Source organism: Eumetopias jubatus, unplaced genomic scaffold (genome assembly GCF_037043125.1).
Source record: "Eumetopias jubatus isolate StellerSeaLion01/CBP00866 unplaced genomic scaffold, mEumJub1_p1.0 scaffold_5, whole genome shotgun sequence".
Taxonomy (NCBI): domain Eukaryota; kingdom Metazoa; phylum Chordata; class Mammalia; order Carnivora; family Otariidae; genus Eumetopias; species Eumetopias jubatus.
This window is the reverse complement of record NW_028274811.1, coordinates 108,278,368-108,302,866: the sequence shown is the minus strand read 5'-3', so window position 1 is coordinate 108,302,866 and position 24,499 is coordinate 108,278,368. Positions and strand designations below refer to the sequence as shown.

The 24,499-nt window shown below is 41.7% G+C and overlaps 2 protein-coding genes across 5 annotated transcripts in view; one reads left to right on the top strand and one right to left on the bottom strand.

Annotated features, from left to right (window-relative positions):
- Positions 1 to 3,200: 3,200 nt before the first annotated feature.
- On the top strand, positions 3,201 to 19,806 carry CNOT8 (CCR4-NOT transcription complex subunit 8). Its single transcript, XM_028106564.2, has 7 exons — positions 3,201 to 3,472; positions 10,492 to 10,669; positions 11,831 to 12,024; positions 14,586 to 14,747; positions 15,289 to 15,433; positions 16,363 to 16,473; positions 18,283 to 19,806. Exons 2-7 carry the CDS (start codon positions 10,553 to 10,555, stop codon positions 18,430 to 18,432), a joined length of 879 nt encoding a protein of 292 aa, XP_027962365.1. The 5' UTR covers positions 3,201 to 3,472; positions 10,492 to 10,552; the 3' UTR covers positions 18,433 to 19,806.
- An 890-nt stretch (positions 19,807 to 20,696) lies between these two features.
- GEMIN5 (gem nuclear organelle associated protein 5) overlaps positions 20,697 to 24,499 on the bottom strand; it is a 43,421-nt gene continuing 39,618 nt past the window's right edge. For all 4 annotated transcript variants that reach the window (XM_028106565.2, XM_028106566.2, XM_028106567.2 and 1 more), the window contains exon 28: positions 20,697 to 24,031. In XM_028106565.2, the coding sequence (XP_027962366.1) occupies positions 23,864 to 24,031 (168 nt within the window). In that variant the 3' untranslated portion in view covers positions 20,697 to 23,863. The remainder of the gene's footprint in view (positions 24,032 to 24,499) is intronic.

Here is a 24,499-nt window from a genome sequence, read left to right as displayed (position 1 = left end):
ATGGGTAGATTTAAAAACTTTGTCATGTTAGTAGACTCTGAGGGAGAAGGAAAATCAAATGAGATATGAATAAAATAGATTTGATGTCTATTTCTAGATAAAAGAAAGAACTCTGATCTCTGATTTCATCAAAGAACAGAGGTGTTTTTTTTTTCAGGTTGAAATAAAAATATCGAAACAATACTCAAATGCTTAGTTATGAAACATGACATTTGCTTTATATTTAGGGGAAGCCTGATGATCTTGATAATTTCCAAGAGTCCAAAGACGGGTTTTCTATTCTGTACCAAGGGAAAAGGCCAGCTGGGGGCATTCTTCATTTGAATTTAAAGGTAAATGTATAAGCTGATAAACGACATTTGACAAAGTGTCAGACCTTGGCTAAGCTTGGTGTGTGTTGGTGGCTTTTAACAATGGAATCAATTGACAGGCATCTAGGTATATCAGCACTCTAATGGGTAAAAAGTTTTTTGAGACTTGAGCTCAGAGGGTGGTTATAGTGGAATAAACCGGGAGGCATTTACCTTCTTTTCCATTTTCAAAATATTTCAAACCCCAAAACAGTTGACCTTGAATTGTGTGGGTCCACTTAATTAATAGCCCACTGTTAACCAGAAGTCTTACTGATAACATAAACAACTAACACATATCTTATATGTTATATGTATTATATACTGTATTCTTACAATAAAGTAAGCTAGAAAAAAATGTTGAAACCATAAGGAAGAGAAAATGAATTTGAAGTACTGTGCCATGTGGAAAAAATCCACATGTAAGTTTTGGGGGAGTCAAAAGTTGTACCCTAATCCCTGCTCTGTTCAAGGGTCAACTGTATATATTTAACATTTTGGGGGCACCTGGGTGGCAGGCTCAGTTGGTTAAGCGGTTGCCTTCAGCTCAGGTCATGATCCCAGGATCCTGGGATCCTTGCTCGCAAGAGAGCCTTCTTCTCCCTCTCCCTCTGCCTGCCCGCTGCTCCCCCTGATTGTGCTCTCTCTATCTCTTTCTCTGTGTCAAATAAATAAAATCTTTAAAAAAAATAAAATGTTATCTTCCTACACATACTTTAAGAAATGCATCCCATTAGATTTAGTATTTAGACTTAAGAATAACAGAATGTCTTGGCTGGCCAAGGATCTTCTTGGGAGACCCATTTTACAACCAGTGTTTCAATTTATTTAGCCTATAATCTCCTAGCTGAGATTTGTTTAAGCCTTACTTTGTATAGTTTGTAGTCCAAAAATGATAACTATTTTTTCCCCCAAATAGTACATTATATTATTGAATATATTCTTCTCCAACTACCCTCTCATTTGTTTGGAACCTCCCTCCCTTTGAGCAGTAGTGATTTACACAATTATTCTAATTTTGCAGTAGCATAAATACAGCGTGAACTCCCTTGTTTCCAGCAAACACTCCGATGCCTCCTGAAGTACAAGCCGTCTGTGTTTTTCATTTCTCTTCAATAACCTGAGAAATGAACACCCAGTTCTGGGTGGAGGGGAGGGGGGTTGGGGAAATGGAGATGGTGTGTTTCCTGTTTGATTGTTTCAGTGCACACCAGGCCCAGTGCGGCAGGAAAAAACAAAAATCCAAGAAAGGACTGCAGAGGATGCTCTTCATGTGACTAGCTCCTCATAGGGCTGTCCTCTCCAGAATCTAATTACCAGCGGGTGAAAGACTATAAACCCACGAGATGGGTGGGGTGTGGGAGTGTTTTGCCTGCCTTCTCCATGCCAGTATTGCTCAAAGGACTGATTGTTAAGCCTTCACCGGAGCTAACACAATGAGTATCTCCGGGATAGCAACAGAGACAGGCCAGAAACAATTGTTTATTGAATAGACTTACGTATCTTCCACAGTGCGGGGTGTTTTTTCCATTTATTAATACAGCAACAACCTTATGAGATAGTTACATCCCTATGCAACAGAGAAGCAGACAGACACTCATCTGGAGGAGACAAGAAGAGTGGGGTTCGGAAATGCATTTGATGCTCTACTCTGGGGAGTGGGGGTGGGAGTTCACCTCCCCGGAGAATAACTTTTGGGAATCCAGTTTGAAATCGCCACTGAAGGCCTGCTCTGCCTCCGGCCTCGGAAATGGAAGCAGGACTTTGTAGAATCCCCTTAGGAGGAAATGTCTAAAACCAAGAAGGCCCAGTATCTTGGGAGTAAATTTGCTATCCACTTACCAACAGCCCCCTTCAAGGGAAGGCACCTAGCGCTATGGCTAGAGCCCTGCTTTGGGCCTTCTCCACCTGCCTCAGAGACAGGGTGGATCTCTAGCCGGACAGGCCAGGAGGGAGGCTCGGAATTGACAGCTGTGTGCAGGAAGCCACGGCCGGAGAACGTGAGGCCACGCTGCAGCCGAGCCCGCTCCAATGCGGCCAAGGACAGGCGCTGGCAGACCGCCCTCTTTCCAAGCAGGGTTCAGAGGATCAGGGGGCGGGTGGGGGCTCTAGGGGCTCCTAAGCCAGGCCCAAGCCCAGTGCTCTCGCAAGGAAAATGTGCAGAGCCTGCCTAGCGCCCGCCGTCTCCAAGCTTCTCTTCCCCCGCGGGAGGCCGTGTCTTCTTTGTAACTCGAGCAGGCCCTGGCGGGCCGGTTGCTATGGTAACGCTGCCCGCCAACTCTGTGAGGCGGGGAGGAGGGAGGCGGGTCTCGCCGGACGTCACCCAGACTCGGTTTGGGGGTGCTGCCCCACCCCCAACTAATTGTCTGCCAGAGAGGAAGCCGAGAGATAGATGCTTTGTCAGTGAGGGGTCCAGGGGGCTGCATTAGTACAAGGAAGGGGGTGAAGATCCGCTCCTGCCGACGATTTTAACGGTCCATCAAAGCAGGGCGGAGAGGGCGTTGCAATCTGGGGGATTTGGTCAGAAGGTCCACGCCCCTTCCTCGGCCTTTGGCGTCTGGGCCAGGCCCACCCGAGCCGGGGCTAGTTCTAGACCACGCCCCTCCTTTGGGCGCGCGGAAGGAGAACCGAAACAGCGTGGTGTGGCTAATTGAATTGAGCCAATGCAGCTAACGCGCCGAGGCCCAGCACCCGTCGTGTTCCGCAAGCGCCCTGCGAGGCCGCCCTGCCCCGCTGTTTTCGGGGCGCCCTCTTGGTTTTGCGCCTGCGCGTTGCTCCCGCGAGCTCGGGTTGGACGAATACGCACAGTCTCCGGGGCGCGCAGAAGGGGTGGAGCAGGCATGATCAGGCGCGCGCGCGCGCGTCTGGAGTGACGCTAAAGGAGCAGGCGAGTCGGGAGGATCCAGTGGGTAGAGTGGTTCGGCCAGGTTTTTAGGTGGGCAGTACGTAAGGCTGCTCTGGGCACGAGGGCGCCCATCTCACTGGCCCCCTCAGTTCCCGGAGCGGATCCGGGGCAGGCGGAGAGCGCCGGGTCAGGGGCCGCCGCCGCCGCCGCCGCCGCTGCTCCCGGGGGCCTGCCCGCCAGCCCGCCAGTCCGCGCTTCGCGGGCCCAGCAGCTCAGGGTAAGCGGGCTCGCGCTGGCCAGAGAGGAGCGTGAGATGAGAGAGTGTGGGAGGCCATCGGGACCTGTGGGAAGAAGGGGAATGGGGGCGTGAGTGAGGGGCAGGGGGTGTGAAAAGAGAGAGGCCCATCGAATAGTGGTAATAATACCAACCACTACCACACAATAATAATATTCTAGTGTTATGTGCCAGGACTTTATAAAGCACCTTATATGCTTCATTCTGTTAACCTCTACTACAGTCCTCCGAGGTGTATATTATTGAACCCATTTTACAACATAGGAAAACTGAGGCACCAGAAAGGTTAAGTAACTTACGCAAAGCCACAGGGCTAGTTGGTGGCCTGGGTTCGAACGTAGGTGTTTCTGGCCTGAAAACCTGTAATTTTAATATCTTTGCTTTGGGGGAATAAAAGGGGGGGCGGAATGAGTGTTGTTTGGAGAGGGAGGGTGATCCAGAACAGGAAGAAAATGATGATGGGAGACTGTAAGGGAGAGGACCTGAGTTTGGAACCTCGCGGGCCTCTCGCTTCTTGGTTCTTTTGGCCCCACAACTTTTCCTTGCCGTTCTGTGTTTATGAACCATAGCTATTGCCCGGACCACATGGTTGGTTTTAAGAACTGGTTGAACTGCGGTTCAGTCCAGGATAGTTGTCCTCGGACACTGTTTTGGGGGCAGGAGTGATGGAGGACGGCGAGGGCCACCGCGGCCGTGTATAGAGAGGACCCTCTTCCAAGCTGCTGCCATTTCTTCTAACTTGCTCCTACTTCCTTTTCCATCTTATCCTTGCGCGGCAAAGTCTTTGTTCAATTCTCTAGAATAGGGAAGTGATGTTTATTGTCTCTTTGCAAGCTTAGGCTTAAACAAAACAAAACCGGAAAAACCAAACATTTTTTTCCTAAGCAAGACCTGGTACTCTGGATTGCTTGCAGAGAAAGCTTTCGGTTGGCTTGATTCGTAGTTGCTCTTTAGAGCTTTCCTGGGTAAATAGCTTTGTTTTGGAGAAGTTTACACTATAGGTCAGCAAGAGCGATCTGCACAGATTTTACTGCAGATCAGCACAAGGCAGGGACCTCAGTAATGTGTATGTGACCTTTCCTTCTTGAACAGTCCAGTATTGGGAAACAGCAGGTATCAGAGCTTGTGTTTTGCTTTCATATAGAGTGGAGTAGCTCGTGTGGTAGTCACATTTTCATAGAGTGGAGTAGCTCAAGTGGGAGTCAAGGTTTAATGTCAGCCTGTGAGGGAAACTTTGCCTGTGATCATAGTTATTCTTAAAAATTCCTTAGGAAGGTGTAGAGTTACAGATGGACATTCTGTTTCTCAGTAAATCTAGCATAGTTTTTCCTTCAGCTTTCAAACTTGTTACTGTTTCTCTGGTTGCAACTCAGAAAAAGTAGCTTACCTTGAGGGGCTATATTATTGCACAAATAAACATATTTGAATGGGATAGAGTCCTTCCATATTGTGAGGTGTACTGTGCCCTGCTGGCACTGAGAGGCTTAAAAGGAGGAAGACTAACCAAGAACAGTATGTTTGTGATTCCCATCTTGGGATCCTTCTGGAGCATGCGGTCACTGAGTGGAAAGTGGCAGGCAAAACTGACATCATTTATTATTATTTCTCTTCTCTTTGTCTAGCATATCCAGTAATTTATGCTAAGCTAGATGTGCATACTGTGATTCCTTTTCAATTTTTGAGTGGCACTTCCTTTTGGGATTTGCAAGCAATTTCCCCACAATTTTCCTAGATAAGGGTTTGGTGTGAGGACGTCTTATATATTTTTGCCAGTGGTATGCACTTGTGTTCCATATTTATCAAATATGTGTAACAAGAGTTAGCTTTTTGAAACTAGCTTAGCTTTTTTTAAGGTTTTATTTATTTATTAGAGAGCACGAGCGGCGAGGAGGGGCAGAGGGAGAGGGAGAAGCCGACTCCCCGCTAAGCAGGGAGCCTGACAATGCGGGGCTCCATCCCAGGACTCATGATCTGAACCACCATCTAAGCTCTGTGGCTTAGCTTTTTAAAAAAATTTTCTTGGAAGTGGAAGTCATGATAGTACCTTTTAAAATTAATGTCTCTGAATTTCAATTTTCTTTTTTTTTTTAAGATTTATTTTTTTGAGAGAGAAGGCCAGAGAGCCCGAGCTGGGGGGAGGGGCAGAGGGAGAGGGACAAGCAGACTCTCTGCTGAGCAGGGAGCCCGACACTGGGCATGATCCCATGACCTGAGCTGAAGGCGGACACTTAACCAACTGAGCCACCCAGGCACCCCTAGTTTTCTTATCTGTAAAATGTAGAGGAAGATACCACTGTACAAAGTTGTTGTGAGATTTCTCCACTGTTAATTTTGAAGCAGAACCCCACATTTCGTATCATATCACTATAGATGTTTCACATTATCTCTAAAAGATAAGGACTCTTTTTAAAAAAACCATGACAATGTAACACCAAAAAAAGTAAAAAAAACCCCAAACAAAAAACCAAAACCAGCAATTGTTCAGACTTTTGTCTTGAAAATGTCACTTTTTAAAAAAAATTTCTAACAGTTTGTTTAAAGATCTAATTAGGGTCTATAGATTTTGATTGGTTGATAAATCTCTTGAGAGTCTTTTATTTCTTGCAGTTTGTTGAAGTTGGGTTATTCTGTAGTTTCCCACAGTAGTTTCTGGATTTTGCTGATTGCCTTTCTGTGGTATCATTTAACCTGTTCCTCTGTCCTCTTTATTTCCTGTAAATTGGTCTAGAGGTTTGGTCAGATTCAAGTTAGATTCCTTTTTTTTAAAGATTTTCTTTGTTTATTTGACAGAGAGAGACAGCGAGAGAGGGAACACAAGCCGGAGGACTGGTACAGGGAGAAGCAGGCTTCCCGCTGAGCAGGGAGGCTGATGTGGGGCTCAATCCCAGGACCCCGGGATCATGACCTGAGCTGAAGGCAGATGCTTAACGACTGAGCCACCCAGATGCCCCTCAAGTTAGATTTTTTTTAAAGATTTTATTTATTTATTTATTTATTAAGATTTTTATTTATTTATTGAGAGAGAGAGTGATAGAGAGCATGAGAGGGGGAGAGTCAGAGGGAGAAGCAGACTCCCTGCTGAGCAGGGAGCCCGATGCGGGACTCGATCCTGGGACTCCAGGATCATGACCTGAGCCGAAGGCAGTCGCTTAAACAACTGAGCCACCCAGGCGCCCGAGATTTTATTTATTTTATTTATTTTTTATTTTTTTATTTTTTTAAAGATTTTATTTATTTATTTGACAGAGAGAGACACAGCGAGAGAGGGAACACAAGCAGGGGGAGTGGGAGAGGGAGAAGCAGGCTTCCCGCTGAGCAGGGAGCCCGATGTGGGGCTCGATCCCAGGACCCTGGGACCATGACCTGAGCCGAAGGCAGACGCCTAACGACTGAGCCACCCAGGCGCCCCGAGATTTTATTTATTTTAGAGAGAGAGCGTGAGCGACAACACTGCCCGCCCAGGCATGAGTTGGGGGAGGGAGTGGGGACAGGACAGAGGGAGAGGCAGAGAATCCCAAGCAGACTCCCCGCTGAGCACAGAGCCTGCTGCAGGGGTTTATCCCAGGACTCTGAGATCATGACCTGAGTGAAATCAAGAGTGGGACACTTAACCAACTGAGCCATCCAGCTGCCCCTCAAGTTCGATTTTTTTGGCAAGTATAATTTCTTAGTGGTGATGTGTTCCATCAGGAGGCACATAATAAATACCTGGTTGTCTCTTAATGTGGTTATTGCAGCCATTGTGATATTTTAACAACTTTATTGAAGTATAATTTACATACTATAAAACTGGAGTTCAGCGATTTTTAGTAAATTTACGGAGTTGTGCAGTCATCAGGTAGTTGAGTTTTGTAGCCTTTCCATCACCTCAGTAAAATACCTTATGCCTGTTCCCATTCCATTGCTGTAGTCTACTTTCTGCTTTTGTAGATTTACCTTTTCTGAATATTCCATAGAGATGCCATTATGATTATTGCCCAGATCTATGAATTCTTTAGGAGCTACAAAACAGTGATATTCTATCATTCTGTATTTGTTAGCTTTATAACTTCTATTAAAAGAAACTTTCCCTCAACTCTATAGTTACTTAGTACAATTTATATAGGAAAGACAAGATAACATATTTTTAAAAAATAAATTAACTAGCATTCTCCATTGGTGACCAATAACATTTATTTTCTTAGGTTTAAATCTATGAGTTCAGGGGCACCTGGATGGCTCAGTTGGTTAAGCATCTGCCTTGGGCTCAGGTCCTGATCCTGGGGTCCTGGGATTGAGCCCGCCCCCCCGCCCCCCCCCCCCCCGCTGCTCTCCTTGCTTGTGCTCTCTCATTCTCTCTCAAATAAATAGTCTTAAAAAAAAAAAAAATCCATGAGTTCATAGTGAACTGTCTTAGAAGTTTGAAGACATTGTAGTGACTATTCATAATAGTGTTTCTATTATCTTTTATATATATATATAAAATATTTTTATATTTTACTCAGATTATTTCCTGAGTTCTTTTAGACACAACCTTAAGAGCTTCTTAGCTGGCGAGCCTGGTTCTAAGGGTTTAGTGTAAATACCTAATTGTCTTCTTTTTATAAGCCTGCTTTTTTCTGCTTCAAGACCAAAGGCATTTTTTTGCTTGGGTCCCTTTTGCTGTTTTGCTTTTATGGAAATGTCTCCATAGTCATACACACTTCCCCTAAAGTAGTTTATGGTTGTGCTTGAAATGACACCAAAAAGGAAGTACATTGTTTAAGTTAGGAAAATAAGGAAGTGAAGTGGTGCTGATTTAACATTAATGGGCATAGAAATGGCTTTCTGCCCTCCTGCAGGGGAAAACCTTAAATCTTAAACACAGTTTAGAATCTAATCAGTCCAAACATTTTCTTAATTATGGTCATATCATGGAATTTACTCCACACTCAGTTTGAACTTCTGCCCTTTACGGATGTTCTTTATTTGTTCATTTGCAAGCCTTTAATTTGTGCCCATTGTGTACAGGACTGAAACGAGAAGAGATGGTTTCTGCCTTTAAGAAGTGTCCACCCAGGGCGCCTGGGTGGCTCGGTTGGTTAAGTGACTGCCTTTGACTCAGGTCATGATCCTGGAGTCCCAGGATCACTTAAGTCCCACATCCGGCTCCCTGCTCAGCAGGGAGTCTGCTTCTCCCTCTGACCTTCCCCCTTCTCATGCTGTCTCTCTCTCTCTCAAAGAAATAAACAAAATTAAAAAAAAAAATTGCTGGAATTAAAAAAAAAAAAGTGTCCACCCACATTTGTTAGGAAGTTACCACAGTCTACTTAAGTTTCAGAGTAATTATAGTCAGTCTCCTATAATTTCAGAAAAACATCTGTTGAAGTGTTGGGTACCTTAAATAAATGGAATCTTTCAGGGTTGCTGACAAACCAAAAGATCAGTTTCTCAGAATTTTCTCAGAGAAATGATGACATTTGAGAATGACAATTTTGTTTTGATCTAGATTCTTATTGTTGCATTTGCCTGTCTTGAAAGTAGGAAGTAAAGATTAATTTTACTGTTTCTAGGAATTTTCCTCTGAATATATATCTATATACTGTAGCCCACTCTTATGTTGAGGGTCCATGTGGTGGGGTTGCCTTTTTAAATAAAGGCCATTACAATAAACTTCTCTGGTCTTTTTGTAACTAAGCATCTCATTATTATAGTAACAGCATTACTCTGAAGCTGAATCATGTTGAGTTTAATCTTGCAGAATACAGTTCCCTTCCATAGTTTACTCCCAGAATATGAACTATAACTCATTATGCTTTCTGGTTGAATTATTTACACTTGCCGTCTTCTCTATTCCTGTTCTTGAATTTCTTAGTTTCTTTATATTATTATGTGTTTAAAAGTAGACATTAATAATTCCAATTCTTATTTTCATTGTGGTAGTTAAAGTTTCAAATTAGCAGATGGGGTTGGTTTTTACCACTTAAATCCCTAACTTCATGATCTATTTGCACAAGTCTAAAGAGGCACTATATTAAGTTAGTTAATTGCCTCTAGTTATATTTGACTTTTGGATTGTGGAGAAAAAGAATTAACCCTTTTATAGGGGGCAGAGGGAGGAGTCCCATGACCATATTCACGATGTAGTTGTTAAGACTTACGTATGAGAGTTTAGGTCTACATTCTTTCAGACTTTCAGAGATCCTAGTACATACGTTTATTTTGTTTATTTATTTATATTTTTAAAGATTTTATTTATTTATTTGACAGAGAGAGACACAGCAAGAGAGGGAACACAAGTGGGGAAGAGGGAGAAGCAGGCTTCCCGCTGAGCAGGGAGCCCCATGTGGGGCTTGATCCCAGGACCCCAGGATCATGACCTGAGCCGAAGGCAGATGCTTAACGGCTGAGCCACCCAGGCGCCCCCCCCAGCCCCAGTACATTTAAACTGGCTAAAGTGATTCCTTAAAAATGTTTCCATGATTTGGTCTCTGTGCAAAGTGTTGTGAAAGTCATAGATAAGGGAATATTTGTGGTCACTGGGACCTATTTTAGTCTTAAATAGTCTGAAAAGGGCTCAAATACTGGTTTAGGGTAGTGGTTTCACTTCTGTGCTAAAGGGCAGCTTGGGCAAAAGTTTCTTCCCCTCCCTCCCTCCCTCCCTTCCTTTCTTCCTGTTTTATTTTTAAGTAATCTCTACACCCAACATGGGTCTCAAACTTACAACCCTGAGATCAGGAATTGCATGTTCTACCAACTGAGCCAGCCCAGCACCCCAGTGTCTTCAGATTTCTTAAGTAATTTTAGTTTCTTTGGGCTAAAGAACTGTGTGTGTATGTATGGGGTGTGTGTGTGTGTGTGTGTCTATCTTTGTCTTGACAAAGGCAAGTTTCCCCACCGTATAAAATGGAGAATGAAGATAAATATAATAGTCTTAATGTTTTAGCTTAAACTAATGAAGTGATTTTTTTTAATCTTTGTTTTGTTGACATTATGCCAGTGTGTAAATTTATGTGATTTTAAAATAATGTTTTTGAATCTAGATCAGATCAAGCATCGGTTTCCCCCCTCTCAGCTGAAAGCGACTTCTCAAGTTTCTTCAAGATGCCTGCAGCACTTGTGGAGAACAGTCAGGTTATCTGTGAAGTCTGGGCCAGCAATCTAGAAGAAGAGATGAGGAAGATCCGAGAAATTGTGCTCAGTTACAGTTATATTGCCATGGTAAAGAGCTCAGCTCTGTTTGACTCGCTTTCTACTATGGACTTAGGGGATATTCAGTGTGAGATTTTTGAAAGCAAGGATTATACTAAAGCCATGGTAAATTAAACTTGGTGGAAGGTTGTGATGCTTTTATGAAACATCAAGGTAGTCAGTGTGTCTGAGAAGGATGTAACCTCTAGTAGCTTAGATTTTCTGTAATGTTACTTTGTGTTTAATAGTGTTTAAGGCAGAAGTTATGTCAGCCCATAGGGCATATCTGTCCCGCAGATGTGGTGAATTTGACAGTGTTTAAAAATGGTTTTTAAAAATTAGCTATCAGCATGTAAAAATTAAGAGATCTCCTTTAAAGACCAGATATCTGGCATCTCTGGAAAAAAATGGGAAGATCTGGCATTATAGGATTCACAGTCCTGCCTGATACTGAGTGGCTGGAGAGGCAGATGTGTGTCATGGTGATATTAGGGCCTCTTCTAGAGGAGCTGTGCACTGTCTAGTTTGCTTTAGTCCCTGTTACTCATAAGCAGTAAGTCTTTAGCATTGTATTTAAAACTGTCTGTGATCTTGTTCCAGGCTTTTTACTCCTGGTAAATGTAGCTACTTTTTTTTCTGAATGGCTGTTTCATTTCCCTCTGTTTATATTTTTATTCATTCATTGTTCTCAACCTAAGCTTTTTTTTTTAAATATTTTATTTATTTATTTGAGAGAGAGAGGGAGAGCACAGAGGAGGCATGAGAGAGAGAAGCAGGCTCCCCGCTGAGCAGAGACCCTGACAGCCCGATGTGGGGCTTGATCCCAGGACCCTGAGGTCATGACCTGAGCCAAAGGCAGCGGCTTAACCCACTGAGCCACCCAGGCGCCTCTCAACCTAAACTTTTTTTAATTCACTGTATATGAATGTAAAATGTTCTTAATTGATCTGTAGTTAGTCACCTACTCTAACTCACATCCTGCCTAGGATCTCCAAGTTGCTGCGCAAAACTTCATGATTCTAGTACTATTTGTGTAGATATCAATGAGATCAGTATTTTAATATAGGTATTTGTGCCCAAGCTTGGGTCTTATCACATAACTTTTATAAATTAAGATAATATTTAAGAATGATCAATTCAGCATCTACTGTTTTGTGAAACCTTATGATGAGAGACCTTTTCCTTTTCTAGGACACAGAATTTCCAGGTGTTGTGGTACGACCAATTGGTGAATTTCGTAGTTCCATAGATTACCAGTATCAGCTTTTACGGTGCAATGTTGACCTTTTAAAAATTATCCAGCTGGGCCTTACATTCACAAATGAAAAGGGAGAATACCCTTCTGGAATCAACACTTGGCAGTTCAACTTCAAATTTAACCTTACGTAAGTGTCTGAAACATTTCTCAGTGTTATTCTTAGATCCGCTACATTTGTGCAGACTGTGATTTCTAACTGATTTTATTAATATGAAGTTTTGTTTCCATTGAAACCAGGTAAGGGTTGGGCACAGCATTCAAATAGAGGATGGAATAAGGAATCTCAGAAAGTAAAGTCCCCCTTAAAGAACTCTTGTAGGTCAGCAGTAAAAAGACAACCCAATTAAAAATGGGTATCAGATCTGAGTAGAGTAAATCTGACACTCTACCCATTGAACAACTCTCCTTTTTCTTCTCCAGATCTTGGTGAACCACCATTACTACTTTCTGTTTCTGTGAATTTGACTGTTTTAGCTACCTCATATAAGTGGAATCATACAGTATTTGTCATTTTGTGACTGGCGTATTTCACTTAGCATGATATCCTTAAGGTTCATCCATGTTGTGGCATATTGCAGAATTTCCTTCCTTTTTAAGACTGAATAATATTCCATTGTATATTTAGACCACATTTTGTTTATCTGTTCATTCATTGATGGACATTTAGGTTGTTTCCACCTCTTGACTGTTGGGAGTAGTGCTGCTATGAAGATAGATGTGCAAACATTTTCGCAACCGTGCTTTTCATTCTTTTGGATATATACACAGAAGTGGGATTGCTGGATCATTTGGTAGTTCTGTTTTTAATTTTTTGAGGATGATATAATTTTTTTTTTTCTTTTTTGAGAGAGCACGCACGAGAGCATGCATGTGCGTGCGGGGGAGGGTTGGGGAGGAGCAGAGGGAGTCTGCAGTCAGCGCAGAGCCTGGTGCAGGGCTCAATCTCAGACCCTGAGATCATGACAAAAGTTGAATGCTTAACTGACAGCCACCCAGATGCCCCAGGATGATGTAATTTTTTAAGGGGAAAATTTAGGAGAGACTATCATTTTGCTGATTGTATGAGGTAGTTTTAGTGTATTTCTGAGTGGGCCACAGTACTGAAGTAGTGCTTTATTTAACGGCACCAGGAGCATTATAACTCAGGAATAATTTTTTGATTGTTCATGTGCTTTGGAGATTTCTTTGAGGTTCAGAAATAATTTGGGGTGATGATCTGGATCTTTCCTTTAACTGCATTTTTTTTTTTTAGTCCATTGCCAAAGCCTGTTATTTATGCCTTAATGGTAATTAATACACAAAGGAAAATAAGGGTTGTTTGTTATTGTAGAGTTTATGTATGTGTTTAAAACAGTGCTTGTTTTAGGTGAAACAATGTAATTCAACACTTTTTTTTTTTTAAAGATTTTATTTATTTGAGAGAGAGAGAATGAGAGATAGAATGAGAGGGAAGAGGGTCAGAGGGAGAAGCAGACTCTCTGCTGAGCAGGGAGCCCGATGTGGGACTTGATCCTGGGACTCCAGGATCATGACCTGAGCTGAAGGCAGTCGCTTAACCAACTGAGTCACCCAGGCGCCCAACACTGGTTTTAATTTAGTAGAAAAAAAATTTTTTTTTAAAGATTTTATTTATTTGACAGAGAGACAGCGAGAGCAGGAACGCAAGCAGGGGGAGAGGGAGAGGGAGAAGCAGGCTTCCCGCGGAGCAGAGAGCCCGATGTGGGGCTCGATCCCAGGACCTTGGGATCATGACCTGAGCTGAAGGCAGACGTTTAACGACTGAGCCACCCAGGCTCCCTAGTAGAAAAAATTTAAGATTGTTTTTTTCTTTTTCCGAGTTGTCCTAAGTTTATCTGAAAAACAAATGAAAAAACAGTGAAATCTAGTGGAAAGGGAGTTACATAATTTATTTCCTTACTTTTGTAATACATGGTATTGTAAATATTCCTGTTTAAATTGATGGATGTATCTTTGCTGTGGAATATTATGCCAGAGTTGCAAAGGATGTGGTATATCTATGAGCATTGGTCTGGAAAGATGGTCTGTGCTGTGTAGATATAGGGATGGAGGTGTGTATGTGTAGGTAGAGAAAATAGCCTTCAAGGATACATAAACTGAGTTATTAACAGTTATTTCTATGATGTAACAGTATAAGAACATTTTAAAAAATTTTCTGGTAATCTAAATATTTTTGTATTGGTTGATTCTGTTTTTCTGTAAACAATGGGGAAATGTTGAGGTGCCTGGGTGGCTCAGTTGGTTAGGCATCTGCCTTCAGCTCAGGTCATGATTCCAGGGTCCTGGGATCGAGCCCTGCATCAGGCTCCCTGCTCACGGGGGAGACTGCTTCTCCCTCTCCTGCTCCCCCTCCTTGTGCTCTTTCTCTGTCTCTGAAATAAATAAAAACCTTTAAAAACAAACACAAATAAACAATGGGGAAATGTGGCTCTTTCATAATTAAGAAATTTATTTTTTGGGGGCAAATCTCACTTTTCCATCAGCCACAGAGATAAGATTATCTACTTTGCATGCTTGCTGGAGTACTGGAAAGAATGAATTAATCTATTCTTAAATTATGAAAGCATTTCGAGAATACTTGTTCTGTAATTATAAGATGATGTTGATATTGCTGCCCATTACTTCTCTTAGATTATCCACCAGCTAAGAAGTGAATACCTTCTTTTTTAGAGAGGACATGTACTCCCAGGATTCCATAGATCTCCTTGCTAACTCTGGACTGCAATTTCAGAAGCATGAAGAGGAGGGGATTGACACATTGCACTTTGCAGAGCTGCTTATGACATCAGGGGTGGTTCTCTGTGACAATGTCAAATGGCTTTCATTTCATAGGTCAGTCCCAGATAATGTGTATTTCTCTTGCTTTGGGAGCAGGGAATTGAATGCTTATGTTATTTCTGCAGTCCTATTGGCTGTCTTCTTTTGGTCACTTGTGAAGCAGTTATGGAGTTCAAATGGTAAGTTGCCCATGTTTCAGTTTTTCAAAAAATACTTTGGAGCTCATACTGGTTTGTTTAATGCAGTACTAGGCTCCGTCACATGGCTATCAGTGGGTATGTTCCAAGTGGAATGATGGAGGGTAGGGAGGATCGAAGCACTTGATCATCTTTTTCTTGGTCTTTAATGGCTGGCCTGAAGTTTATGATGAATAAAACCCACATTTATAACTCCTAGGGTTCTCTTATATGTCTCTCATATTAGTCTGGTTTGTTGTTATTTAAGGGAAAGTTCAGATTATGGTAGGATAAAGTACTTTGGAAGACTGAAAGTTACTCACAAGGTAGCACCATTAAGTTTTGAGAAATGAAGCAGTTGAACTCTGGGGCCTGGTAATTGCTGCTTTTTCACCTCATTGCCTCATTCTCTCTTGTAGTGGCTATGATTTTGGCTACATGGTAAAGTTACTTACGGATTCTCGTTTGCCAGAAGAGGAACATGAATTCTTTCATATTCTGAACCTTTTTTTCCCATCCATTTATGATGTGAAATACCTGATGAAGAGTTGCAAAAATCTTAAGGTACACAATATTTTTCTTAACAATAAAAAAAAAGACAAAACGGGCTTGTCATTTTGCTTTATCACTATTTTTAGAAATTATTAGTATTTATTTTTTATTTATTGCTACTTATGTGTTCTTCAGTGCCTGCTAGGTGCCAACATTATGCTGGAGCGGGTGTATATAGAGCTAATTGGCACAGGGATTTGTGTGGTGAATGTCTTTTTTTTTTTTAAGATTTTTATTTATTTATTGAGAGAGAGAGAATGGTAGAGAGAGAGCATGAGAGGGAAGAAGGTCAGAGGGAGAGGCAAGACTCCCTGCTGAGCAGGGAGCCCGATGCGGGACTCGATCCTGGGACTCCAGGATCATGACCTGAGCCGAAGGCAGTCGCTTAACCAACTGAGCCACCCAGGCACCCTGTGTGGTGAATGTCTTTAATCCGGGCATAAAGGGAGCCTTCTGCTTCTCTTATTCTGAGGGAGGCGTTCTTCACTTAGGGCCCACAAACCTAGTGAAACAGTTGGCAATGTGAAGCGTATGTGTAGTTTGTTATGCATGGGGTCTGTAGTGTACCAGATTCTCAGAGGGGTTCTTAACCCTAGATAGTTCAAGAACTCAGCACCCTAATAAATTGTTGACATAAGAGATTTTCTGTCTAGAATTGGATTGGTATTTTTATCCTCAATCTCGTTTTATAGCCGTTAGGGCTTACGGGGCAGAGGTCTGACACAATTAATGATATATAAAAGAAAGGAGTGAACAGTGAAATATAACACAGTGTATTGTTTGGAGGGCTAGAAAGGGAATATTGCTGGGGTAAGGCCTTAGTAAATGGCCTGTTCCCACTTGTCATCGCCAAAAGAATTAAACTAAAAAGTGGACTTAGTTGACTCCAGTGAAGGAGTGGTGGGTCTGAAATATTATCTTTGTTTTCTTTACATCTGCAGGGCGGTCTTCAGGAAGTTGCTGATCAGCTGGATTTGCAGAGAATTGGAAGGCAACACCAGGCAGGCTCAGACTCGCTGCTGACAGGAATGGCGTTCTTCAGGATGAAAGAGGTAAGGAGGTGGGTTATCTTTGTGGGCTGAGATTTGTTGAAAATCTGTAGTTCTGACGGAAGTTGATGACAAGTTTGAAAGCAGTTGTTTGTTTGTTATGATGTTCAGTATATTAAATGTAGTTGGGGAAGCAAAGACATCCTGAAATGGAGGCTCCTCAGCATATTCAAGTCTAGACATGTACTTGGTGTTCTTAGCAGTTCTCATTCTTGCAGTGATTTGCTTTTCTTCTGATTTCTCTAATATGAACACATTTGTTTGAACACTCACTTATTTTACGCTTAATTTCTGTGAATTATCAAATGTCTGGCAGCTAACATACTCCATGACAAGCTCAAAGTTTACCTCTAAGATCAGGAACAGCACAAGCATGCCCACTCTTGCCACTTTTATTCAACATAGTATTGGAAGTCGTGGCCAGAGTAATTAGGCGAGAAAAAGAAATACAAGGGATCCAAATTGGAATGGAGGAAGTAAAACTGTCACTATTTTCAGAGGGCATGATATACATAGAAAACTCTAAGGAGTCGACCAAAGAGCTCTTAGAACTAATTAACGAATTCAGTAAAATTTCAGGATACAAAATCAGTTACAAATATCTTGTGTTTCTATATATTAGTAATGAACTATCAGAAAGAAATTAAGAAACAATCTCATTTGCAACTGCATCAAAAACAATAAAGTACCTAGGAATAAGTTTAACCAAGGAGGTAAAAAACTTGTACCTTGAAAACTATAAGGCATTGATGAAAGAAATTGAAGAAGTCACAAGTAAGTGGAAAGATATTTGGTGCTCATGGATTGGAAGAATTAATATTCATTTTTTAAAAAGATTTTACTCATTTGAGAGAGAGCAGGAGCAGAGAGAGGGCCAGAGGGAGAGGGAGAAGGAAACTCCTCACTGAGCAGGGAGCCCGACCCTGGGATCATGACCTGAGCCGGAGGCAGACGCTTAACCGACTGAGCCACCCAGGCGCCTGTGGAAGAATTAATATTCTTAAAATGTCCATACTATCCAAAGCAGTCTACAGATTTATTGCAGTCTCTATCAAAATTCCAGTGGCATTTTTCACAGAAATAGAACAAATGATCTTAAAATTTGTGTGGAACCACAAAAGATCCCAAATAGCCGAAGCATTCTTGAGAAAGAAGAACAAAGTTGGTGGCATCATGCTCCCCTGAGGTTCCTTTGGCAAAGTCTGGAGACATTTTTGGTTGTCACAATGTGGAGAAGCGGAGGAGAGGCCCACAACTGGCCAGGGATACCGCTAAACATTCTACAGTACTACAGTACACTGGGCAGCTCCTCTCCATGCCCCCCAGCAGGGAATTACCTTGCCCAGTAGGGCCAGGGTTGAGATACCCTGCTGAAGTGTGTAATATCCAGTATCTCACTTGTAACAGCCTACTGTTACCCCGTTTTATAACTAGGGAACCATGGCTCAAGGGGAGTTGAAGGTCACACAGTGAGTGTAGAGCCCAAGCTCTTAAGCACTGCACTGCTTGTTAAAGAGAAGGGAGGAGATGGAGGTGGCTATACTAAACAGCGGCAGCAGCCCATGGATCCTGGCAGTAAAAGAACTCACGGAGAGTAGAAGTCTGTTCAGAAAGGAGAGCCTGTATATTAAGAAAGGAGTATGAAAAGACTATGTAGTGGAGAGGTTTGGAGCCTTTATTTATGAAGTTACTTTCTAGTTGGGTAGATTTTCAGAGCTTTGAGATAACTGGGAGGTGCTGATGTGGTAGTGTTGAGACTTGGCATGACTCTTGGCGGGATTCTCACCATGGGTTCTCTGTCCTGTCCTGCAGTTGTTTTTTGAGGACAGTATTGATGATGCCAAGTACTGTGGGCGGCTCTATGGCCTAGGCACAGGAGTGGCCCAGAAGCAGAATGAGGATGTGGACTCTGCCCAGGAGAAGATGAGCATCCTGGCTATCATCAACAACATGCAGCAGTGATGGCGGCGAGGCTCTGTAGGGCGGACCTGATCCCAGAGTGGTGCTTATATGCTGACTGTGTGTACTGACCTTCCTCCCCAAGAGAAAACGCTTCTTTTGAGTAAACTGTACCTACCATCTGCGGTGACAGAAAGACTTTTGTTGTATTGAAGACAAGAGATGTCTTTATTTTAGATCCAGAAGAGGGGAGTTTACTCTGAATTTGTAAACAAGTCTTCCCTATTCCTCATCCCCAAGCCTCTTTCCAGTTGCTTCCTGCCACCAGCATCCATGGCTCATTTGACACCTTTTTAAATATCCAGGACAAGTCAGAAACAGACTAGTAAAAATATATATAACTCTTTGTTGTCATTCTTTTTCTTTTTAAATCTTGCTACTCTCTGAGGATGAAGACTTTTTGATGTGATTCTCAGCTGAGCTGAGGGCTTCCAGGGAAAGTGGAACAAAATGGTGTTTTTGTGAAGTGGGTTATAGATGTCTTTTCCTTCTTTCCTTTTTTTTTTTGAACTTTCTCTAGGACATTTGCTTTCCTCACATTTTGTTAGTCTCTAATTATGTGCTATTATGCGGAAATGAATTACTCATTGCTGAAATTTTGAAGACCAGATAATGAAAACTTTTATTAAAAACAAAATTCTTCTGAATCTGTCTACCCTTTATTCATGAGGAACTCCAGAATGGGTATTAAGTTAACCACTTTACGTGTCTTTAAGTCTGTGTTCCATTGTGCCACCGAGATTTGCTGTCACATGTCAATCATTTGAAATCATTTTAAGTTTTAACATAATAAAGTATCTTGGATTTGTTCCTGAATGAAATAAGATCAGAATTTTGGACCGTAAGTTTATATTTTCAGTAATGTGATTTCAGATGGTCATCTGTGTTTTTCCACGTCTCTTTGTTCTCCCTGCTTTTCCTTTCAGCGAACCTGAGAAGTTAGGGAGACTGGTTACATGAGTACCAGGAATGTGATGAGTCTTTAAGAGTCTTTAAAAAGTTAATAGTGGTACATGTAAACAGGGCAGTAAGGAATTTGGTTAGAGTTCTCTTGGAGTAATATCCCACAAGTGGGGTAGGAAGCTCAGGACTGTGATTTTTTTTTTTTTAACTAGTCATTTAAAAAGTACATTGTATTGTTTTTTGAATGACTACAGTATGGACAATTTAGAAAAACCAAAAACCCCTTCGAAATTGTGGAAATGAAACTGGTAACTCACTGAAGTGGATGAATAGTCTTGCATTTTAAAAGCTTACGGAAAACTCAATTTCAAATGATTCGAAAATGTCAAGTATTATAAGCTGGTATTTAAGATGCTTGTAAATATTATTTATGTTTTTAATTTTGTAAAATAAAGATTTCTTTTTAACCACTGGCATGAAGGTTTGGTCTTTCATAGCTGTTAATTGCTGACTGTAGAAGATAGTCATTTGCAATCAGTGACTAGAAGCATCTCAAACTCTTGTCTCCATATCCCCCAAGTTGGCTTGATATAAAATGTCTCACTTTGTAGGAAGTTTTTTGTTTTTTTTTAAGATTTTATTTATTTGAGAGAGAGTGTGAGCGAGAGAAGGAGACCATAAGCAGGGGCAGCAGGAGAGGGAGAAGCAGATTCCCGACGCAGGGCTCGATCCCAAGACCCTGGGATCATGACCTGAGCCAAAGGCAGACACTTAAGCGACTGAGCCACCCAGGCTCCCCTGTAGGAAGTTAATGACCAACTGTGTAAATGGAATTGTCTCTTCACTTTATAATCCCTGACTGACTGTTCAGCCTTACTAGGAAAACTAGTTTTAATTCTGTCCTGGGACCACTCCATTTGGTGGATTAGCTTGTTAATTAGTGGACTTTTAAGACAAATTGAACTTGTGGTATTGTAGCATTGGCTCCATACTATTTCCAACCCTTCCAATTGGCACAAAATAGTTTCAAGAAGCCTGGTATAGGAGCAGTTGTAGGCTTTCCACTGGGATGTTCACATATAAGAAGAGAGTTATTTATCACTGGTTTGTGGTAAAAGCAGCATAGGTGAGGGTCAGTGGTTCTCAGCCAAGTTCTTTGGCATGCTGGTGACTGGGGCCTGCATAGATGTCCTAAATTTATTTTTTTATTTTTTAAAGATTTTATTTGACAGAGACACAGCAAGAGAGGGAACACAAGCAGGGGGAGTGGGAGAGGGAGAAGCAGGCCTCCCGCGGAGCAGGGAGCCCGACGCGGGGCTCGATCCCAGGACCCTGAGATCATGACCTGAGCCAAAGGCAGACACTTAACGACTGAGCCACCCAGGCGCCCCTATTTATTTATTTTTTTTAAAGATTTTATTTATTTGAGTGAGAGTACAAGAGTGGGGGGGAGGTGCAGAGGGAGAAACAGACTACTCCCTGAGCAGGTAGGGCTTGATCCCAGGACCCTGGGACTGTGACCTGAGCTGAAGACAGACACTTAACCAACTGAGCCACCAAGGTGCCCCAGATGTCCTAAATTTGGATTCAAAGAGGGAATTTATCTTTGCTGGGGTTGAGGAGACTTAGGTCAGGAGAGATGTTGAGGTGAAGGGTTGAGGAACTTATTGTTGAGTGGGAGGGATAAGAGACAGTTTATATAAAGTGTTGCTAAAGAAAGTGCACAAGTTTAGTAGAACTGGCAAGAACTTTGCTTTGTATAGTATCTATGAACACGTGTAGGGCTTTGTGAGTGGTTGGTTATGCTCAGAAAGGGATGGTCCTGTAGAGTAACCAGAGAATGCTAATTATGGGTGAATTCAAGCCCCTCCACATAAATTGCCAAATGTTCTTAAATTTCTGTTCTAACCTAGTAAGGTTGACTACCAAGTACACGCCTAATTGTCAGCTAGTGCTGGTATGAATGAGTTGAGTCTTTTTAAGTCTAAGCTATTAATGAATATTCTTTCAATTTCCTAATTTATTCAGTTCGTAAGTTTCCATCATACACCTACTAGATACGAGACACTGTAAATAGGTGCTAGGGATAAAACAGCACATGGAAGACATCATCTCTATCCTCATTGGAGCTTACATCTGTGTTGCCAAAGAGTACCTAATTCACAAAAATAATTTGTGAGCTGTAAAGTACAGGAGACTGATGTCCTTTAGGTTGTGGTTCAGGGACGGTCTTTCGAGAAGGGACATTTGAGCTGAGATCTAAGAGATGGATAAGGAGGGACCAGGCGAAAGAACAACATGGGCAAAACTACTGAGATGACAAGAAAACTCGGTGGGGTCCAGCAGCCTAAGAGACCAGTGTGGGTGGGATGTAGAAACAAGGATGAGAGTGTTAAGAACAGGAGGCCAAGAGATAAATGGTGGGGTCAGGCAGGGCCTTTGAAGCCCTGCAAGATGATCTTTTTTCCACTAACAATGGGAAAGTACTGAAATAATTGTTTTAAACAGGAAATTGGTAAGATCTGATTTGTAATTTAAACTTCTCATTGGTATATGAAGAATGGAGAATCAGTAATAAGAGCAGGTTGAGAGACAGTAGGAGGTGAGAGCAATCATCTGGGTAATGAGATGGTGGTTTGTATTAGAGGGTTTGGACTGGGTAAAGGACCAACACTAATTCTACATTTGCTTAGCGATACCTACTTAGAAAGCTTGAGTCAACTCCTTGTTGCTTTGGCTCTTTGTGGTTCTGATAATTAGGGAGATAGAAATGAAAACCATTTATTCAAATTGGAATGGCTTTAACTACATTATCTAGTATGGGAAAGAGGAGAGGAGTTTGGGAGGAAATGGAATCGTGTCACTTCTGTTACCTTCTGGGTAGTTTTATTGCTTAGTTGTCAAGTAGTAACTCTTGTTCTTACCAAAGCAGTAACCGAGCAGTGTGTAGGATTCCTCCAAGCACAGATGATGGTTCTGATAAATCATGAAGGAGTTTAGAATTTCTAGTTTAATAATACTGTTCTTTAAGTGGAAGGGAATAAATATTTTCTATCTCTGCAAGTTGAAGCATTTGTTCATTTCAGCAAAGATTGTAGAACTGATACCTAGTTCTCCACATAGCCATGCCTATGTATAATCTTTGCAGCCAAGAAGATTTTCCATCCCTGGTAACAATGCATCTTCTTCCTCAAGTTCAAGTTACTGTGTAAAGAATCATGAGGATCTAAATTCTACAATATTTGTAAATTTTAAATTCATCTTTAAATTCTAAAGCTAGGTCTAGTTAAAATAAACAAAACCCCTGGTCAGATCTTTAAATAATAGTCTCTCAAACTTTTTCCTTCCTAGAGTTCCTGTTAATGAATTTTATTCTTGCTGCTCACAACAACTCCAACTTAGGAAATAATTGAAAAATAAACTGGACACTCACACAGAAAAGTTTTCACAATGAATCCCAGAAGAAAATAGTTATATTACTGGGAAAGAGTGATCCCTCCTGACCCTACCCCAGACTATCTGATTTTTACACCCCAGCAACTGGGATATTACAGAAACATCTGTTCCTGACATTGTTCAACTATTTTACCAGAGAGAAGAAAAGACCTCAAGAGAATGCTCAATAATGGGTGGGGAGGGGGAGAATGAACAGGTTTTACAATTAAATAGTATGTAGGATCCCATTATGCTGAAGTTGGGAGTCCACTGATCCAAAAGTTACATATGCAGAATTATTCGTTTTTCTTCAAAGACCATCTGTGGCTTTAATTCTCAAAGGGTCTTGTGATCCAAAAAAGATTAAGAGCCACTGAAACAGTAATTTCTTCCTGAGCTATTTTGATCACCATTACATTTTATAAAACTGAAGGGATAAGACACATCTGAGTTTTAGTTATTTGTTCTTCTAATGCTTTAGTAAATGATTTGCTCTTAAATAAGCAATTAGATGAAACAATAAAACCAAATTTTTGACGTAAAGTTCAGATGGATGGTAAAGTCAACATGATGGGTAAAGGCCTATTTCACATTCTAAGTGAAGTCTTTGGAAGGACAGAAGGGGAGAACCCAAGCTAACAAAACCAGTAAGGAAAAGGATACCAACTCATAAAATGTAGCAATTCTATCTCCAACAAGAACGACATGTTTACCATCAGGCGAAGTATTTATAAAGGTAGCTTGTGTTTAAGAACATAACACTTTGGGTAGTTAAAAAGTTTCTCCTCTTTGGGTGAAACCTGCATAAGGCTTTAGAGATGACCAACAATCACCCTGCAGGTATTAGTTCTGAATATCTACTGCCGGCTTTTCATGATCCTTCCTCCAGGAGGAAACCACAGTTGAGTCCGAAGTCCGATTCCATTATGTCTAAGGGTAGAATAGAGTCAATTCAAACTTGACCCTCATTTGTTATATTTAGATCACTGCAAAAACATCTAGGGATCAGAGTGAATGTCTGGCACGGTGTAACTGCAAGGTGAAGGGTGTCATACGTTTTGAATTTGGCACAGTTTTCTTAAAGGTCCTTGAAAATTCACGTGCAGAAGGTCTGGCAGTATCTTTTGTAAACTTTAGTGTTGCCGTATTTCTGAAGGAGCTCTTGGGCCTGTCGCTGCATGTCCTGGGTCACGCTGCCAGGACACTGGGACCCGATGTGAAGCAGGATAAGGCAGCACTCCAGCACATCTGGGAAGGGCCAGGTCTGAAAGATGACACGGGGATGAACAAGGAAACATTTCAGAAGAGCCACATATACCTGCACAGAGGCACCAGCAACTCAAAAGTCTCATCTGGTGAAACTTCTCAGGCACGGCTGGGCCATTTCCTTTATAAGGCTTTTTGTCAGTTCCTCTGAGGACAGAGGACACTCAAAACTGGATGGCTACTGGGACAGCCTTTCTCAAATGAAAGACTCTTTTTCTAGAGCCCTATTCAGTTAATTCAAATCATGACTCTCCTTTAATACCAGGGCCACATTCAAATACACCCATCCATCTGTAAGCTATCAAATACATGGTACCAATTTTAATTTTATTTTACTTCCCAATTCCAAAATTTGTTCCATTTCTCTGAAGAATGAGGTATAAAATTGCTTGGGATGTCAATAATCCCATTCTCACAAACATTTTAGTTAACCAGACACAATGGGATCCTAAATTTTTAATCATAC